At 46.5% G+C, this 20758-nt stretch overlaps 1 protein-coding gene across 3 annotated transcripts in view; it reads right to left on the bottom strand.

Moving 5' to 3' along the window:
- The window catches only part of CRISPLD2 (cysteine rich secretory protein LCCL domain containing 2), a 105240-nt gene that overhangs the window by 37623 nt on the left and 46859 nt on the right, over positions 1 to 20758 (bottom strand). For all 3 annotated transcript variants that reach the window (XM_049863646.1, XM_049863645.1, XM_049863647.1), the window contains exons 13-14: positions 18876 to 18951; positions 11921 to 12054 (exon numbers count right to left, since the gene is read on the bottom strand). In XM_049863646.1, coding sequence (XP_049719603.1) covers positions 11921 to 12054; positions 18876 to 18951 — 210 coding nt within the window. The remainder of the gene's footprint in view (positions 1 to 11920; positions 12055 to 18875; positions 18952 to 20758) is intronic.

The raw sequence follows: 20758 nt of genomic DNA, 5'->3' as shown, positions 1-20758 counted from the left end.
CCCTTGTGCCCATACACAAGCAAATCCCCCACCCAGCCTCTGCCAACTTCTAATCTACTTCTGGTCTCTACGCATTTGCCTATTGTGGACACTTCATGTAAACGGTTCGTACAGCATGTGGCCTTCTGTATCTGGCTTCTTTCACTCAACGTCATGTTTTTGAGGTTCATCATGTTGAAGTATGTATCAGTACTTCGTTCCTTTTTATGGTTGAATACTATTCCATTTGTATGGATAGACCACATTTTATTTATTCATCCATTTATCAGTTGATATGAATATTCACATACAAATCTTTGTGTGAACATATATTTCCATTTCTCTTGGATCGATACCTAGGAGTGGAATTGCTGGATTGTATGTTAAGCCTTCTTTTAAAACTGCCAAACTATATTCTGAAGTGGCTGCACCATTTTACAGTCTCACCAGCAATGCATGAGGGTCCTAGCATCTCCACATCCTCCCCAACATTTGTCATTGTCTGTCTTATAGCCATTCCAGTGGGTGTGAATTGGAATCTCATTGTGGCCTGAATTTGAATTTCCTAATGACTAATTACATCGAGCATCTTTTCATGTGCTTCTTAGACATTTGTGTACCTTCATTGGTGAAATGTCTATTCAAATCTTTGTCCTAGTTCTTAATTAGGTTGTTTGCCTTCTTACTATTGAGTTGTAAGAGGTTATATAAGTATATATACATACATATATATATTCTAGAAAGCCTTTTATCAGATTTAAAAAAAAAAAACCGAACCCATTACCGTGGAGTCAATTCCAACTCATAGTGACCCTATAGGACAGAGTAGAACTGCCCCATACGGCTTCCAAGGAGTGACTGGTGGATTTGAACTGCTGGCCGTTTGGTTAGCAGCCAATCTCTTAACCACTACTGCCACCAGGGGTCCGTTATCACATATACAATTTGCAAATATTTTGTCCCAGTGTGTGACCAGTCTTTTCATCTTCTTAATGGTGTCTTTGGAAGCACAAAAGTTTTCAGTTTTGGTTTAGTCCAACTTATCACTTTCTTCTTTCATAAATTGTGCTTCTGGTGTCATATCTAAGAAACCATTGCCTAATCCAAGGTCATGAAGATTTATACCCATTTTCTTCTTTATAGTTGTAGCTCTTATATTTAGGTCTTTGATTTAAATTTTTATATGGTGTGAGGTAGGGTACAACTTCATTCTTTTGCATGTGGAGATCCAGTTGTCCCAGCACCATTTGTCAAAAAGACTATTCTTTCCCCATTGAATGGCCTTGGTACCCTTGTTGAAAATCAGTTCACTATAAATATGAGGGTTTATTTCTAGACTCTCAGTTATGTTCCATTAATCTGTATGTCTACCCTTATGCCAGTACAACTGCCTTGATTACTGTAGCTTTATAGTAAGTTTTGAAATTGGGAAGTGTGAATCCTCCAACTTTGCTCCTCTTGCTGTTGCAGGCACATAGTCTTCCAGACCACCAGTGAGATGCAGGGGCTCCTCACGGTCCACTCTGGCCATCTCATTCTCTAGATCTCTCTGTTCAATTTCTGACTAACCTCTCAGTCTGTTGATTGCCCCAACCATGATCACAACCTCAGTCTAGCAGTGACATTGGCTTTCCCAATTTGTTCACCACTGGGGTCGCTACTGTTTCTGACAATGTCCGGAAATGTGGCATTTTTCCATGCTTCCTCCAGATCAAGTTAGCCCCCACCAACAGCAAAGCTGCTGGTTTTCACAGGTAGAATTGCCAGCCAGTGGAGCTGAAGGGGGTGGGGAGAAAGAGAGAAGCTCCAGGGGAAAATGCTACAGTCTCCCTCTGTTCTTACCTGACCTCCAGCCCTCCTCCCCAGAGGTATCCTATGCGTGTGTAAGCAGTTGCATGTTTTTCCCCCACCCATTTTCACACAAATGCTCTATACATACTCCCCCACACCTTACTTCCCTCCACCCCTTAATAATATATCTTGGAATGTGTTTCCTTTTTACACATAAAGAGCCTCCTCACTCTTTATTTGGCTGCATAGTATTCCATAGTATTAAAGTACTGTTATGGATTGAATTATGTCCCCCCAAAAGATATGTTGAAGTCCCAACCTCTGGTACCTATGAGTGTGACCTTGTTTGGAAACAGGGTCTTTGAAGATGTTATCGGTTAGCATGAAGTCATAACAGAGTAACCAAAAAAACCAAACCCGTTGCCACTGAGTCAATTCTAACTCATAGCGACCCTATAGGACAGAGTAGAACTGCCCCAGGGGGTTTCCAAGGAGCTCCTGGTGGATTCAAACTGCCGACCTTTTGGTTAGCAGCCGTAGCTCTTAACCACTACACCACCAGGGTTGATTAAGGTGGGGTGCTAATCCCATCAGAGTGTTGTCTTATAAAAGAAAATAGGTCCACGGAGAGACAGAGAAAGGGCAGCCATGTGACAATGGAGGCAGATGCAAGCTAAGGAACACCAAGGATTGCTAGGAACCACAACACTAGGAGAGAGGCATGGAATAGGTTCTCTCAAAGCCTCTTGAAGGAATCAACACGGCTGATACCCTGATCTGGACTATTGCCCTCCAGACCTGTGAGACAATACATTTCTGTTCTTTAAAGCCACCGCTTGGTAGTATTTTGTTAAGTCAGCCCTAGGAGACTGACAAGTACTATAATTTATTTAACTGGTTCCCTTTTGATAGATATTTCGGTGCTTCTAATCTATCGTTTTTGCAAACAATGCTTTAGAGGATAACTTTGTTTGTGGGCCTTCTGCCATCTGTACAAGTATGCTTATGGACAAGTTCCTAGGAATAGAATTTATGGATCAAAGGATATATGCATTTGTAATTGTGACAGCTTTCAAACTGCTCTCCCTGAAGGCTATGCCAGTTGACCCTCGAGACTGCCTGTTTCCCGGGACTTGCTGGCTTAGGTGTTACTTAGCTTTTGCTCTCAGCCAATCTAAGGTAGAAATGCGATTCTGGTAGAGCTTTAATTTGCATTTATCCCGTTAGGAAGGAGTCTGCCTGTGAGTCCCGCAGCCCCACAATGACTTACAAACATGGCTTTTTCTAGGTCCACAGCCCTGGCCCTCTCTGCTTGCTCCGTAAACTCAGCAGTTCTGAGACAGGCTGCTTGAATTCCTGCTTGTTTTCCCCCTTTCCCCATGGCAGCTGTGTGCTTTTGGCTACCCTGGAATTGAACTTTGTAAATGTGTATCAGATGGGAGCGCACAGTGAGATGGAACTGTGAAGAAATCCAAGAGCCAAGACACACGCAAAAGGCTCAGCCACAGGTGGCCTCTGGGGCCAAGAGGGAGGAAGAGAGAGAGGCTGTCCTGGAGCTGGGGTTGTCCCTGCCGCCCTGCTGGTTTCTGGAAAGCCCAGATTCCAAGGCCCTCCTCAAGGCTTGGGGGTGCAAGATTTCCCTGAATTTGCTGCCTAAACCAATAGTCTGGGAGAACCAGAGCCACATGGCACCCTGCAACTCCACGTGGTGGGCAAGTCAGGAAAATGACCTGTGTTTTGTGTCTTCTCTGACTTAGTACAAGGACAAGGAAAGAAGGAAGGGAGGGGAAAGGGAAGAAGGAAAGAAGTAAAAGGGAGGGCGGAGGGAAGAGGGGAGAAAGGATGGAAGGGAAGGGAAGGGGAGGGAGGGAGGAAGGAAGGAAGAAGGGAAGGGGAAGAAAGAAAGAAAGGAAAGGAGGGACAGAAGGGAGGGAGAGAAGGGGAGGGGAGGAAGGAAGAGGGAGGGGAAGGAAAGACGAGAAGGAAGGAAGTTCCCAGAACACAGATCTATTTGAGGTGAACTGTGACAAAGGTGCTCTAGGAAATGACAATGACCACAGCCTCAGGTGTGGCACCCAACCAGCCCTGGTTAGTAATGTCCGTCCTTCCAATGGCACTCAGCGTGCCTGCTGGGACACTGACACTCACTCTCTATGCCCAGCGGCCCCGCCAGCACACACACACTGCATGCATGCATGCCAACGCTGCCTCCATTCTCCACTGTCTTCCCTCACTCATTCCCACGGCCCCCATGAGATCTGCACTGTCCTCCCTCCCCCGGGTGAGGAACCCAAGTCTTGGAAAGGTGATGCGATTTGCTCCAGCCACACACTAGGTCTGGGTGCAGCAGAATGGGTGCCCAGGTCTGTACAGTGTGACTGTGGGGGTCTCCTACCATTTTCTTGCATGGACTGGTGATGACACCCTGGGTGACATCGGCCAACCCCAGACCATGGTGGGAGTGTAGACACAGCTCATCGGGGGCAGGAGGCAGCAGACTCAAGAAGCGCCACATGCACAAGGCAGTGTCCTAGATGGAGGCCAGCCTCCTCCCTGAAGGCTTACCTTTCCTGTCTAGAGCTCTAGGAGGGCCCAGCTATACAGGCCGACAGGGCCTCTGCCAAATACAGGCAGTGGGATGGGCTCCTGGCCAAAGTCTCCTTCCAACAGGCTGGGAGCTGGCTTGGTTTCCAGTCTCTCCTTGGAGGAGATAACCAATGTGGTGGAAAGAGTCCACCCAACCTGCTGCATGACATTGGGCGTGTCTCTGGCCCTCTCTGTGCCTCAGTTTCCTCACAGTAAGCAGGGTCCAGTCCCTGCCAGCTCAGACACTCCAAGGGTACCTCTCCAATGTCATCTTCCTGCCCTACCCAACGGGCCAGGGCTCAGAGCCGACTTCACATCCGGCCCAGGCCTATCTTGTCCCCACTTCAGGGAACATTGCTCTGTGGGTTTCATGCAGGGTGGAGGGGCAGGGAGTGATTTACGGCTCTCTAAAGCTCCTCAGAAGCACGGGCTCCCTCCTTCCCCTCAGAGGAAGCATGTGCCATTGGCACCACATGACACAGTGGATTAAAGAGAGCAGACCAGACTGGGGCAGACAGGCAGCCATCAGTCCAGGAGCACTGCGACCCTGTCCCAGGAGGACCGAAGAGTTCCACAAGCTGGATCTCTCCCCGTGGGGTCCCGGAACTCAGCATTAAAAGGATAGATGGAGAGGGACACCTGTGAGCTTTTCTGGCTTTTTAAAGAGTGCAACTTCATTTTTAGTATTCAGAAATGTCCTATAGGTGTTTCTACACATATATCTGCATATGTCTATGAATACACACACTCACAGACATGTCTCCTTTTTTAAAGGATTCCAACCCTGTTCTTCCCAAGTCTCACCCTCTACTGATCTTTCAGGAAAATTCAGGACTCAGACATGGGTTCAGATCTCAGTTCTAGGACCTTGAGCTGCTTATTTCTCTGAGCCTCAGTTTCCACATCTGTAAAATGGCACCTACTTCTTAGAGATATCATAAAAAGTCAATGAGGTTATCTATAGAAAGCATCTGGTATAAGACCTACCACTCAGCAGGTGCTGCATCCCCGTTAGCCATGAATACCATCGTTACTATTATCAGGCTTAAACCTCAGCCAGTCAGGGACCCTCTCTGTGCACTGTTTCTCTCATCAGAAACATGAGGACGAATACCATCCTCTGAGGCCAGCCCAGTGCTGGCACACTGCGCACAGGGTGATGAATGGATTAAAGCCGAAACCCGAGGGAACTGTCAGATGGCTTCATCTTAGTTTGTGAAACAGACAATATTTTCCAGAGGAAAGAGTTTCAGAACAATGTGTATAATATGATCTCCATTTTGATTTTCATGAGTTTGGATACGCACAGGAGAAAAGCCTGGAAAAGTTATCAATGAGCTGGTCATGGAGGGCACCTAGGGCATAGACAAGAAGCCTGTGGGGACTCTATTTTCTGCTCTCTAGACTAATTGCTTAGATAATAAGTGTGTATTTCCTTATACTGAATATCCTTTAAGTTAGAAACAAGCATGCCTTCACACTGTCAGCTTCACTCCGACTCCCTCTGGGGAAGGGTCTGTGTCCCAAGCCCAGTAATGTGTCTGGGATGAGGAAGTCAGGGGTGCTAGTTCTGATCTGGAAGCTGGAGCAGATGGACAGTGTTCAAGTACCAGCCCTGCCCCTTGTTGGCTGGGTGACCTTGAGCAAGTCACTTCACCTCTCTGTACCTCCCTTTCCTCATTGATAAAATGGGGGTGATGACAGTCCCCATTCACAGGGCTGTTCTGTGTACAAATCTTAGAACAGTAGGAAATGGGTGGAAGGAGGGAAACCCACCCTTTTTTCTTCCTGTGGCTCTTTGCACAGCAGCCTTGGCCCAGCCCCGCCTGGGGGAGCATGCAAAGCTCATTGGATCTGGAATAACAGTGCAACATTTTCTGCTTCTCAGAGTTTCAGGACACACAGGTTTTCAGACACCCAACCCTTGCTGTTCCCTAGACCTGCGCTGTCCAATATGGCAGCCACCAGCCACTCATGGCTTCTGAGCACTTGCAGTGTGGCTCGGCCAAGTTAAACTGGACTGCAGGTGTAAAACACATACAAGATTTCTAAGATTTAAGACCAAAAAACGAATGTAAAATCTCTCATTAATCATTTTTTATATTGATTACATATTGAAATACTATTTTGGATCTATTGGGCTCAGTAAAATATGTTCTAAAATTCCGTTTCTGTTTCCTTTTATTTTGGTGACTAGAAACTTTAGAATTGAATATGTGGCTCACATTAGATTTCTGTTGGACATGGTACACTTGACTATAAGCCCTTTGAGGACCGCTGCTGGGTCCCCAGTGCCTAGGATAGTGCTGGCACACAGGAGTTGCCCCATAAATGTTAGCTGAATGAACTCACTATTCAGATGAAAGTCTACCTGCATATACTTCTGTACATAGGTATACTTTTAAAACCAAGAATGTTATGTCACTGTTGGTATATTTCCCAACTTCCTTATGAAATCTGTCTTTTAAAAAAAAGGGCCTGGTCTAAGGAAACATCTTGAACTGATGCACAGCCAGATGTCCAGCTTCTTCCTGAGAACATTCGGACAAACCCCAACACTGAAGGCTCTCCCAATACCTTCTCCCTCCTTTGCTATCCTTGGTGAGTGTGTCAGAGAAGGAGCCCATTCGTGTTTGTTCCGATTCTGTATGGCTACCTTTCAACACTTTCAGGAAATCCTCTTCTAGAAAAAGATTATTGCCAAACCAAATCCACTCTGAAAGCAGAACCAACTTTTGACCCTTTCTGCTGAGAATTCTGTTCAGGAGGATTTTTTGTTTGTTTGTTTGCTTGAAGGAGTCACTGAATTTAAAACATAGTTTGCTGGGAACCAGTCAGAGTGAGCCCAGCACCCACACCTCCCTTGGGAGAAGTCCGTACCCAATCAGGGTCCAAGCAGCCATTTTGGGACAGAGTCACCCTCTGGCCCCAGGGCCCGGTTCCCAGAGTCTCCTAATGGGAACAGGCTCCAGGGAGGTTTCTCAGCAGAGAGGTGTGCCAAGGCTCTTCTACACAAGGGAGGGGATGGGACACGGCCACACCGAAGGCATCTCTCCAGGCTCCTCTGCTGGAGTTTTTTCTGCCTGGAGGCCCCTCCTGACAGTGAGGTTGTGCCCTACTGGATGTGCTTTTAGCTCCCTATGCCCTGCTGTCATTACCTCTACATTGTCTGCCCTCATTCAATGGTCTAAGTTCCATGAGAGCAGAGACTGGCTGTGGGGTTCCTGCGGGACTGGGTGCCTGGAATGTTATAGGGGTCATTAGTGTATGATGGATGGGTGGATCGGTGGGTGGGTGGGTGGATGAATGGATGGATGGATGGATACGGGGGTGGGTGGGCGGGTGGGCGGACGGACGGACAGATGGAGATGGATGGGTAGGTGGGTGGGTGGATGGGTGGATGGGTGGGTGGATGGATGGATGGGTGGGTGGATGGATGGATGGATGGATGGATGGATGGATGGATGGATGGATGGATGGATGGATGGATGGATGGATGGATGGATGGATGGATGGATGGATGGATGGATAGGGGAGCATGGGTTGGAGGATGGATGGATGGATGAGTGAGGGTTGGAGGAAGGGTGCAAGGATGAAAGAATGAAATCTTATAAGGTGCCTTGTCCCTTGTCCCGAAAAAGAATTTATTTAGGCCATTTCTTATGCTCAAGTACTTGACCCTCCATGAAAAGAACCCAACTACCTGAGGTTTGGAGCAGACTTTAGAAGTTATGATACAGCACCAAGGGCCCCCAGATCTTATTAGACACTTAACAGGAGCCACTGGGTAAACACTTTGCACACATGACTTCATTTAATCCTCACGGCAACCCATTTTACAGGCAAGAGACTGAGGCTCAGAGAGACTGTGCCAGCCCAAGGTCACCCAGCTAGCAAACAGTGGAACAGGGTCCCAAATGCCACCAGGTTCTGTGCGTCCTTCCAGCCTGGCCTATGTGTGGCAGAAGGGTTCCTTCCTCTTCCTTCCTTATATGTAGACTGGACTTGATCCTTGTTACTTGGGCTTGGCCATCTCTGCACCCACAGGTCCCAGCACAGGTCCTGATACACCACAAGTGCTTAATAAATAGTTAGTAAATGGATGGCTCTTAATAACAAAATACAGAATCATATATAGCGCTGTGGTCACCCTTGCATCGTCTTTATAATAGCAGTTCTCGCACTTGAGCTGCATCAGTACCCTCTGGAGGACGTATGAAACATAGATGGCCAGGCCCACGCCCAGAGCATCTGATTCTGTAGGTCTGGGGTAGGACCTGAGAATCTGCATTTCTAACAAGTTCCCAGTTGATTCCAGTGCTGCTGGTCTGGGGACCCCACCCTGAGAACTGCTGCCTTACCACCACCCTAGGAGATACCCACCAAAACCCACTGCCATTGAGTTGATTTGGACTCACAGAAACCCTGTAGGACAGAGTAGAACTGCCCTATTGGTTTTCCAAGGCTGTAATCTTTTTTTTTTTTTTTTAATTGTACTTTAGATGAAGATTTACAGAAAAAACTAGTTTCTCATCAAACAGTTAATACACATATTGTTTTATGACATTGGTTAACAACCCCACGACATGTCAACACTCTCCCTTCTCCACTTTGGGTTCCCTGTTAGCAGCTTTCCTGTTCCCTCTTCCCTTCTAGTCCTTGCCTGTGGGCTGGCGTGCCCCTTTAGTCTCGTTTCGTTTTATGGGCCTGTCCAGTCTTTGGCTGAAGGGTGAACCTCAGGAGTGACCTCATTACTGAGCTGAAACAGTATCCGGGGGCCGTACTCTTGGGGTTTCTCCAGTCTCTGTCAGACCAATAAGTCTGGTCTTTTTTGTGAGTTAGAAGTTTGTTCTACATTTTCCTCTAGCTCTGTCTGGGACCCTCTATTGTGATCCCTGTCAAAGCAGTCAGTGGTGGTAGCGGGACACTATCTAGTTGCACTACACTCAGTCTGGTGGAGGCCCAAGGCTGTAAATCTGTACGGAAGCAGACTGCCACATCTTTCTTGTGAAGCAGCTGGTAGGTTTGAACCAGCAACCTTTTGGTTAACAGCCGAGCCTTTTAACAACTGCGCCACCAGGGCTACTCTATGAGATAGGTAATATTATTTTCCCTTTTACAGATGAGGAAACTGAGGCACAGAAGAGGGAATTAACTAGTTCAAGTACTATCATTGACTCCACACCCAGAACTCATGAAGGTAGAACCAGAAAAGCAAGGGAAGCAAAGTCTTAACGGGGAGTGCTGTGGAGGATCCCAGAAATCTTTTTTCAGTGATGAAGCCAGCATTGGCGACAGGGAGCCCCTGGGTGATGCAGATGGTTAAGGCAGTCAGCTGCCAACCAAATGGTTGACGGTTGGAGTCCACCCAGAGGCGCCTCGGAAGAAAGGCCTGGTGATCTACTTCCAAAAACTCAGCCACTGACAACCCTACGGAGCGCAGTTCTACTCTGACACGCGTGGGGTCGCCGTGAGCTGGAGTTGGCGCTGCGGCAACTGGTATTGTTGATGTTCGTGCAGGGGAGGGGCTGCCTGGAGACCAGTCAGCACGGACAATGACAGAGGCGAGTGAGAAAGAACAACAGACCCCTGCGGGTGGGACTGAGAGTGAGAGAGAAGCAGCCTCAAGGGCCTCCTCTGGGTCACCTGCCTTCCCGACACCCACCTGAGGGGCCAGACAATGAGATCCTTGTCCTCCATTGCACAGGGAAACTGTGCTGATGTTCTCAGCAGTAAGACAGCCAAGAGAACAGAGCCCAGCCCAGCACATCTCAGGAAGATGACTTTCTCTTAAAATGGGTAAAAAGAGCTCACCAAATGAGTGTCCAGGGATTTCTTTCCAGCCTGGCCAGGAAATTCCACCTAATCAGCTGTTTCACTTCCCTCCAATTAAATCAGTGGAATTTCCTTTCATTAAGCTGTTCCCAAACAAAGGTTGCAAATGCTGAAGAGAAAAATGCAAAAGCTGTCCACTCAGGCTGCTGGAGGCTGGTGGCAGAGTTCCGGGGCAGGAAGCCCTTAACCCACCCTTGGAAGCAATAAATGCCATCTGTGCATGACTTGATTCTGCAGCGTCTTCACACAGAGTTACAGTAATACATAGAATGGCCCCAGGGGCTGGGAGGGCAGGACTAGGGACGCCCCCATGAAGCCATCCAGGCTGCAGCTTCAGGGGCCTTTGACATCTTGTATTCTTAATTTCACCTTCCTTTTCTAAAGAGGGGAACCCTGGTGGTGTAGTGGTTAAGTGCTACGTCTGCTAACCAAAGAGTTGGCAGTTCAAATCCGCCAGGCACGTCTTGGAAACTCTATGGGGTAGTTCTACTCTGTCTTATAGGGTCGCTATGAGTTGGAATCAACTCAACGGCCATGGGTTTGGTTTGGTTTTTCTATAGAGGGCCCCTCAAATATAAAACCTTCAGGCCCTTCATAACCTGGGTCTGTCCCTGGATGCGTGTGATAATCACTCCCATTTTACAGATGAAGGAACTGAGACTTGGAAAGGTGGTGCCTTGTTTGGCCATAGGCCCTGGGCCCCTGAACTCCAAGGCCTGTGAGTTTTGCTCCCGTGGACAACAGCGATACTTGTGAGAATGAGTGGTGTGTACCAGAAATGGACTGGCAGCCTGAACCAGGGTTGGGTGCTTTCTGAAGAACATTCCAGAAAGGCATACCCAAAACCCTGGAAGTCTGCACAGGCTTTCAAACAGAAATTTTACTTCTAGTGATTTCAGAAAACTATCATAGTTGTGTATAGACATTCACTGGCAAGGCTGTTCGTCTTGGAGATGACTATTCCGCCAAAGAATGGAAAGGAACCCAAACGGCCAGCAATTATGCGAAGGGCTGCACATTCATTTGATGCAATTCTATGCATTAAAAATGGCATTATGGGAGTAGATTTCAAGAGCAAAGGGGAAAACTTTATGATCTATAAGTGAAAATACAGAGTAATGAACATAGTCTTCATTTACTGAGGGCTTATTACTGTTAGACACCAGGTTATGCATTATCTCAATTCACCCTCCCAACATCCCCACGAGATAGGGGCAGTTATTTTCCCCAAATCACAGATGCGAAAACTGAGGCTCAGAGAAATGGAGTAACTTGCTCAAGGTTACAAAGCTTGTAAGAGGCAGGGTCCAGGTCTGTTGGACCCCTGATTCTCTGCTCTCATTCTGTAGTCATTATAATTTGATCCTCTTTGTTTTTGTAAAAAAAAAAAAAAAGTACACACACTTTAAGGCCTGGAAGGATACACACCAAAATCTCATAGCAGTTCCCTTGGCTAATGGGTTATGGGTTGTTTTCATTTGTGCTTATCTAATGTTTCTCAATTTTCTACAAAAACATGCATTCAAAACAGAAAGAGAAAAGTTTCTATTTTCAAGAAAGAAAGGAAGTGAAGAGAAAACCATTGGCTAGCCCTGGTTGTCTGGAGAGAACCAGTCGGAACCTACCCGATTGTATTGTAAAGGTAACATCATGGGTGCCCTCCCACCCCAAGTCCCCAGAGTAGCCACCACTGGCTGCCGTGGGTGCCCAGAATCAGACCCCGCCCTACCTTTCTGACTGAACACCGTTCCTGAGTGAGCCCACGTAGTTCTTCTTCTTGTCGACGGGCATCACGTCCACGTAGCCCCCGCTCTCGTCCCTGATGACGCCTGCGTGCACCGCTGTCATGCAGATGCTGGAAGTCTGAGAAAGCAGGAGGAGCTCTGATCAGTGTCAACCCTGACTGCATCACCTGGGTGGTGGGGTGTGGACCATGTCGGCCCCTAGAAATAACCATGGCTACTGTGGTAGGCTGAATTGTGTCCTCCAAAAAGACATGTCCAAGTCCTAACCCCCCAGTGCCAGTGGATGTGACCTCACTTGGAAAAAGGGACTTTGCAGATGTAATTGAGGTAAAGATCTTGAGATGAAGTCTTCCTGGATTGGAGTGGGCCCTAAATCCCAGGGTAAGAGTCCTTATAAGAGAAAAGCAGAGGGAGGGTTGAGACTGAGACTCAGAGAGGAAGACCTTGTGAAGATGGAGGCAGGGATTGGAGTGTGATGGGAGTCCCTGGGTGCTGCAAACAGTTAACGTGTTTGGCTGCTAAGCAAAAGGTTGGAAATGTGAGTCCACTCAGAGGTACCTTGGTAAAAAGGCCTGGCAATCTATTTCCAAAATCTTAGCCATCAAAAACCTTACTCTGACATACATGGGGTTACCATGACTTGGAGTCGACTCAGTGGCAACTGGTGGTTTAAGTTTGATGACTTGAACTTGTACAGGAAATAGAATTTCAAGGGGAATTGCTCCACTGACATTTTGACAACATGCTTGACCAGGCTTCTTCAAAAACAAACAGATAAGGACAGGGGTTCTCGGCCCCAGACTGTGGGTATTCGTGAGGCCTGAGGCTGCCAGCAGAGCCGTGCGCATCTATAGGTTCTGCACAGACTTCCCTTCCCTGATCTTAGTGCTGGAATCCTATGTCTGGGAAGCCCTCAGTCCCAGGCACACAGGACAGCTGTCTGCGCCACTGTAAGAATGGCGTGGGAGGGTGGGGAGAGGAGGGGGGCGGCATCTGACCTCCTTAACTTCACAAGGGAGACAGAGAATCAAGATCAACAGCACAAGCCTGATTTCTATGAGGTGGAGGTGAGACATGCTTCGTCTCTCAGCCATCTTTACCAATTCTAACACCAACTGTCCTTCCCACAGTGCTCTCTACATCTCTGCTACGTTCGATAATTCATTGTAATGGCCACACAGAACTCACAGAAAATACAATTATGGGGATTATTAGGGAAGTAACAGTTATAACCCAGGCTCAGGAATGCTTAGGATACAGTTCTTCCATCAGGACAGCCTCTTCTCAGCCGTGTCTACAGGCAGGTCTCCCTGGCCCTCAGCCCTTTGGCCTGGCCTCTACCCTGCTTGGGCAAGTGTTACAAAGCTCTTTTAGCTCTGCTGACAAGTGCCCAGAGGCACCCTGCTCAGCCGGGAAGCCTCAGCCCAAAGGTGCTCAGCTCTAGTTCCATGGGTCAGCAAACCTCACTCTTCCAAATGCCCACAGCACCCTACACCACCAGCAAGCGTCCTGTCTAAAGGCGCTCAGCTTTCTTGCTCTGTGGGCTGTGGGCCTGGGAGCCCACTACACAGTCTCCTGCTTCTCCTTGTTCTGCTGCCTCTGCTGCTGCCGTTTGTCTGCTATTGCTTCTCTCCATCTTGCCATTTTTGGTGTTACAGCTCTGTCTCCTGGGTCCAGGAGGGTCTCAACACAGGGATCCCAGGTCCAAAGGATGCGCTCTCCTCCTGGCTCTTCTTCCTTGGTGGTGGTAAGATCCTCTTTTCTCACTTCTGGGATGGTTTGTTTTAAGCCTAGCAGGATGACAAAACTGACCAATCCCCTTGATGGGCCACAATTACCATATCTGCACAGTCTCACCCAATCACTTGGGTGGGAGTTACAAGACCATGGCAAGAAAGACCACACAAAAATGATGCATCACACTGCAACCACAAAGCCTTTTCTTAGAGAAAGGATCCACACCTTTCCAATTCTCAAAGGGGTTCATGTCCCCAAAAGGTTAAGAGGCAGTGGCTCCACATCCATCTCAAAGAGAAGCAAGGAGATCAGCTAATTCATCTCAGAATTCCTCTCAGATCGCTGTTAGCGGGAGAGTTTTATAAATGGGCACAAACACGCTTACTGTCCATACAGACGAGGTAGGGATTGGTCCCCTAGACTGAGAGTCAGCATTTGTCTCTAAGCTCTATGTTAGTCCTCCCCTCCACTCTGAGGGTTTCTGGACACCAGTGAAGCAGGAGCTTTCTGTGATAACATCAGGTTGTGGGCTGTGAGTCTGAGAACCTCACCATGCCCAGATCTTTCTTGGTTACCAACGTACACACAGTACACCCTAGTGCCAGCAAGGCTTTCTTCCTCTTTCTCCCTTCTGCCCACACCGCTCCTCTTGCCAAGCTTCTGTAGGAGGAACAAGGTGTCCACTGGAGGTTTGTTAACACGTGATGTCAGCAAGAACAATGATGGGGCCCAGGGTCTGGCCTCAGAGAAGCTGGAAGCCAATCCTGCCTCCACCACTTACTTGTTGCCTACGACCTTTTTTAATTCCCAAGCCTCTATTTCCTCAATGTCAAGTGGGGATTATCATAGTAACATTTTTCAGCGTTAGCCACACCAGACCCTGGTCTAAGCATTTCGCAGATACGGATACAGTCATCAAAAAAAATCCAAACCCGTCGTCATCAAGTTGACTCTGACTCATGGCAACCCCATGTTTGTGTGAGTAGAACTGTGCTCCGTAGGGTTTTCAGAGGCTGATTTTGCTGAAGTAGGTTGCCAGGCCTTTCTTTCCAAGTGCCTCCGGGCGGACTTGGACAGCCAACATTTCGGTTCACAGCGTTAGGAATGTACAAGTGAACCAGACCCAGGCCCTGCCTTCAAGGGGCTTGTATTCCAATGGCTTATATTTACACCTAGAGAAATAAACTGACATCCACTGTCTAATGGACTTTTGACATTTATAGTTATTCAAAGTCTTTTCAACATTCTCCACTTTCTGATAGATTAAAAAAAAGTCAGTTGCCATGGAGTTGACTCTGACTCACGATGACCTGTGTGTGTCAGAGTGGAACTATGCTTGCTCTGTAGAATTCTCAATGGCTGATTTTTCGGAAGGAGATTGCCAGGCCTTTCTTCCAAGACTCCTCTATGCGGACTCGAACCTCCAACCTTTCAGTTAGTAGCCCAGCGCTTAACCATTTGTACCACCCAGGGAGTCCCACTGACATAGTAATCACCCACTAACCCTACAAGATTGGTATTCTTATTCCATCTTAACAGATGGGTAAACTGAGGTTCAGGGGGCTAAATGATTTGCCCAGAGGCATTATACTAGTTAACAGCAGAACGAGGACTGCCATGCTCCAGAGCCTGCAATCTACACGCTACTCCATACAAAAACAAAAAACCCATTGCTGTTAAGTAGAACTGCCCCATACGGTTTCCAAGGAGTGCCTGGTGGATTCGAACCGCAGACCTTTTGGTTAGCAGCCGTAGCTCTTAATTACTACGCCACCAGGGTTTCCACACACTACTCTATACTGGGTGATAACGGTGAAGCCCCACCAAGGACCATCATAAAGACTAAGATAAAGGGCTTAATCCAGGCCGGCATACGGTAAGTGCTCAATAAATGTTACTAAGACAAATACCACTGCCATAATCATCACTGTCACCATTGTCAACAATTCTCAAGGGACTTTCACTCTAGCCCAGTGGGCCTCAAAGTGGGACCTGCAGCACCAGCATGTCTGGGGAGCTTGATAGAAATGCAGGCTCTCAGGCCCCTTCCCAGACTCACTGAATCAGAAACGCTGGAAGTAGGGCCTGGGAATCTGTTTGAACAGCACTCCACAGCGTGAGAACTCATCCAGACACAAGAAAGACCGGCAGGAGAGATAAGAAGACTGAGGCCGAGAATGGGGAAAGGCTTGTCCAACATCCCACAGCTAGTGGATGTCATGGCTGGGGCAGAAGCTCAGGACTCCTGGCCCAGGCTTTGCTCTTTTGGACACACCCCGATGCTTTTCCTGCCTGCGGCTGACGTGTGGGGTCCCTGCACTCTCCCCAAGTGAGGGGTGTGCCAAGTCGTGGCTGCTGGGGAGCACTATTAGGTCCTTCACAGTCTGGAGACGACTCTCCCAAAATAACTCTCAGCTAAACAGACATTTTCCAGAAAACTCACCATCATTGCCCAGAGTACAGAATGACCTAGAAACTAAGGCCAGAAGAGGACCTCTGACATGGAAGTGGCTTCCTTCGTCCCTTCTTTCTCTCCCTCTCTTTCTTTCTCCTTCTTTATCTTTTGTTTTCAAGAGCTGATCAAGCACTGACTGCTCTAGTATCTTTATTTATGTATTTACTCAACAAGCATTGATTAATTACTATGTGTCAAGCCCTGTCCTGAGCCCTGCAGTTCCAAAAGCTCAAAACCCTCGTGAGCAAGTTAGGTAAAGACTGCAAACACGTTTTACCCACATGCCAGTTCACATCAGTGTGAGTGGGAGTGCTGGTACATTCAAGCAAGGCACTACAGAGGCGGGAGAGAACAGAGCCCAAGGCCTGACACACCTTCAAGGAATCTCACCTCTGCCATGTCCTAGCTGTGTGATTTGGGCGGGTTATTCTGAGCCTCAGTTTTCTCCTCTGTGAAATGGGGATAATGATGCCTACAGATGGTATTTTTAAAGTACCTAAAACATAGTAGGTGTTGAATGAAAGGCAGCTTTTTATTATTACTATGTTTTCATCAGTTATGGTTTTGGTGAAGAATATTAAATATACCATGGACTGCCAAAAGAACGAACAAATCTGTCTTGGAAGAAGTACAGCCAGAATGCTCCTTAAAAGCAAGGATGGCGAGATTTCGTCTCACATACTTTGGACGTGTTATCAGGAGAGATCAGGCCCTAGAGAAGAACATCATGCTTGGTAAAGTAGGGGGTCAGCGAAAAAGAGGAAGACTCTCAACAAGACGGATTGACACAGTGGTTGCAACAATGGGGTCAAGCATAACGACAATCGTGAGGATGGCACAGGAGCAGGCAGTGTTTCACTCTGTTGTACATAGGGTCACTATGGGTTGGAACCGATTCCATGGCACCTAACACCAACCACAATGTTTTCATCAAGTTGTCCTTGTATTTCTAACTTTTTTTTTTTTTGGTTTATATATTTAGCTGCTATGTTGTTTGATGTGTTTAGGTTTGATTTTCATATCCTCTTCATATATTGTACGTTTTGTGCCATTGCATAATGAATTGCTTTGTCCCACTGAGTAAATTTAACTTTAATTTTTACTTTATGAGATAATAATATTATCACTCCTGATTTCTATTGTTTGTTTGTTTATATGTACTTGGCTGGAATCACTTTGCCCATCTCTATTTTTCTGTATCTTTTAATAGCAAAATTTGGTTAAAACATTTAGAGTAACAATTGGATACATATTATTTTACTCCTTCATTAAACTTTTAGAACTCAATTTTGGCCCAACAGCTTTTAAGAAGAAAAAAAGACTCATTAAAAATGGAGGAAAAAAAAGTGGAAGAAAAAAAAAAAGATTAGCCAGAAAGGTGGCTTTGAATCTACAGAACTCAGTGACCTTCTGTGAGTCACGTTTATAGGAAACAAGAACAAGTGGAGGCAAAGATGGTGGTGGTAGGAGGGGGAGAGCCATAAAAATGCAGATGAGGAAAAACTGAGTAAAATATCAGCTGTGGATAAAGGATGCTGATCTAATCGTGCAATTTTAGACTTAAAAGTTTCCCTGGACTAGATCATCTGGGCTCTGGATCGTTATACAGAGAAGTGAGTGGATTGGCAAGGTCACACAGCCTGTCAGGGGCAGGGCTGTGGCCACAGTCACGTCTTCTGGGTTACTAGGCTCCTAAACTCTAGGTGCCTAGAGGAGGATGGACTATGTTTTCAGAGAACCACTTGAGAAAAATCAGACTAAAGCTTCCCTGCTAAAGTTAGGAAGGGAAAATGGAAGGACGGACACCGATATAATATGAGTGGTTGTTGGTGAATAGTAAATGGGGGGTAATCTGTATTTTCTTCTCTGTGCTTTTAGCTAAGTGTGTGTATAACGCATATGAATGTACGGGGCAGAGTGGATCAGCATCTATGAGTACATGAGGAGAGCCAGAAAGATGATTAAATGTCTGAGAGAATACAGTATGTGCAGGATGAAAGCCTCCAAAATTATAAATGCATGATCAATGAAGAAGGAGATTTCAAAACTATTAAAATTACAGAATTACAAAAATGATAAAACTGTTAAAATGGTTGGGTAAGATAAGGCACACTTGCATTTGCATTCAGATGTAGAGGTAGGTAGAAATACTAGTATCTCTACAAATGGAACCACTAGGGCACTGATGCCAGAAACGAGTGGCCTAAATTTAGCTAGAGAGGCTGGAATCAGAGCTCAGCTGCTCTGGGTTGAATAGTGTTCCCCCAAAATTCATGTCTACCTGGAACCTTAGAATGTGCCCTGATTTGGAAATAGAGTCTTTGCACATGTGATTAGTTAAGATGAGGCCATATTGGATTAGGGTGGGCTCTGAATCCAAAACTAGTATCCTTATAAGAATGCCAGGTGAAGACACAGGGAGACAGAGAAGTCCACGTGACAATGGAGGCAGAGATTGGTGTGATGTAAACACAAGCCAATAAAATTGCCAAGGATTGCTGGCAACCACGAGACGTTAAGAAGAGGTGGGAGCACAACCCTGCCAACACCTTGATTTGGGGCTTCTAGCCTCTCGAACAGTGATAGGATAATTTTCTGTTGTTTTAAGCCACCGATTTTGTGGTAATTAGTTATGGCAGCCGAAGGAAATGAACACATCAGGTTTCTAGTATCCAGATCTTAGAACACTGTTTCTGAGGTCTTAACAGGTTCTGAGAGGTGGTCGTTGAAAATGGCAGCATACTCACATCTGCATAGATGTTGGTTCCATACACAGGAACCCAGTAGGACGGCTCGTCTTTGCAGTGCGCAGGACAGCGGACTCTGCCAACAAGAAGCGTTTATGGGTTGTTACCATCAGCAGCATGCAAAAACTCCTGAGAGGTAGCTGGCTTTCTTTATTTGAATTTTAGATCTTTTATTTAAGTAGTTGGATGAAAGGAAACTACCATACTGTTTTACTCTTTAAGAAAAAAATATGTCTCCCACACTAGCAATGGTAAAGATATTTTTCTTCTTCTAAATAGTGTATATAGTGCACACACACACAAAGACACAAACAAAAAGGTAAAAGGAATAAAAACCCGAGACATATGAGTATAGGGCTGTAAGAGATTCTGCCTCGCATTCTTGGGTGTTGGCCAGTTCATACTGCAGGTACTTTATGAAGATTATAATCAATAGACTTTTTTTTAAGTCTATGGGGGGGAGGAAAGGGTGGAGGGGCCTCAGTTTGGTGATCACAGAATATTTCAGGGAGGGGGCACTGATAACTTGAGGCAAAAAAGGTTGGATCACTTGCTATGTCAGGCACCACAGCTCTACCAGCCACACACGGGATGAGAAGAGGACTTTGAGCTGGGAATGGGTAGGCTCTAGATGGTTTGAGAGATTCAAACAAGGAAAGCACATGAGCTCTACTTAAGAAAAGGTCTTTTGTGTTTATCTGGAACAGTACGCTATGGGCTGGAGCCCAGGGACTAAGAAACCAAAATGGCGGCCGGAAGCCATCTGGCCCAGAGACAGGCAGGATTTACAGAGGGAAGAGAGTCAGACAAAGGGGTTGAGATGTTGTAACAGTTCCGGGCAGGAAGAGGAGGGTGGGGAGAAAAGAGATGTGTGTGTATATGCACGTGTTTGAGTGCTTTAAAAAAAAAAAAAAAGGTGTATTTGAGAGTCTAGGAATGTTGTTTTCCTACTTCTTTTGGATGGTAGGTCAGAATCTTATATTTTGGATACTCATACTTGTCAAGTTTTTGTTTTCATTTGTATTTTCTGAAATGATTTCCTTCTGCCTCTCTTTAATACTCAGGAAAATCTACTAAAAGGTTGTTACCCCACATTGAACATTCGAGGGCATCAGCATGGTGTTGGGAGTGGTAGTGGAGCCATAAGAAAGCCCCAAGGGGAAGAAGACGAGTAGAAGAGGGAAAGTAGTCAGGGATCACATTGGTCTCCTCTCCCTAACCAGGCTTCCTCCTGGAGCTCTTTCCTCCTAGGACCTCGGGGTCTCCACCCATTGTTTTCAAAGTCAGTCATTCCCTACAAAAATCCAGAAGTCTCCAAGCCTGGGATAAAGGCTCATGAGACACGACATCACCCAGCCTCAGAGTTGGCTGTCTCTATCCTCAGAGCTTTCAACCCAGGGTACCAGGGGCCTCCCACTGTATTTCCAACTTTACAATGGAGTTAAGTCAGAAAGCTTGCTTTGACAGTTTGCTTCCCTGTATATTTTCTGATGGCTGAGAAATTTCTACATGACAAATGAGTAAATCCAAAAAACTTAAGGCCTGTTCAGTCAAAGGATGCTCCTATGCCAATTCAAATAAGGAGAACGTTCCCTTTTTCCCCTTTCCAAGATGATCTACTGGTACTTTAGAGAGAAATACTACCAAGATATCCTTTATTTATGTAAAATGCAGCATCCTTCAAGAGCCAGTTAGTTGAGGTCTGGGCAGATACATGTAAAATCTCTCCCTTGGATGACAAATTGTTTTTCTGCCATAGGATGCTCTACTCAGCACCACAGACAACATGGCTGCATCTCAAACACACGATGCTGAGCAAAAGAAGCCAGCCACAAACACCTACATAGGTGATGGCTTCATTTGTATGAAATTCCAGAAAAGGC

Source organism: Elephas maximus, chromosome 21, assembly GCF_024166365.1.
Source record: "Elephas maximus indicus isolate mEleMax1 chromosome 21, mEleMax1 primary haplotype, whole genome shotgun sequence".
Lineage (NCBI taxonomy): Eukaryota > Metazoa > Chordata > Mammalia > Proboscidea > Elephantidae > Elephas > Elephas maximus.
Note: the sequence above shows the minus strand (reverse complement) of the source record. Positions and strands in the feature narration are given on the sequence as shown.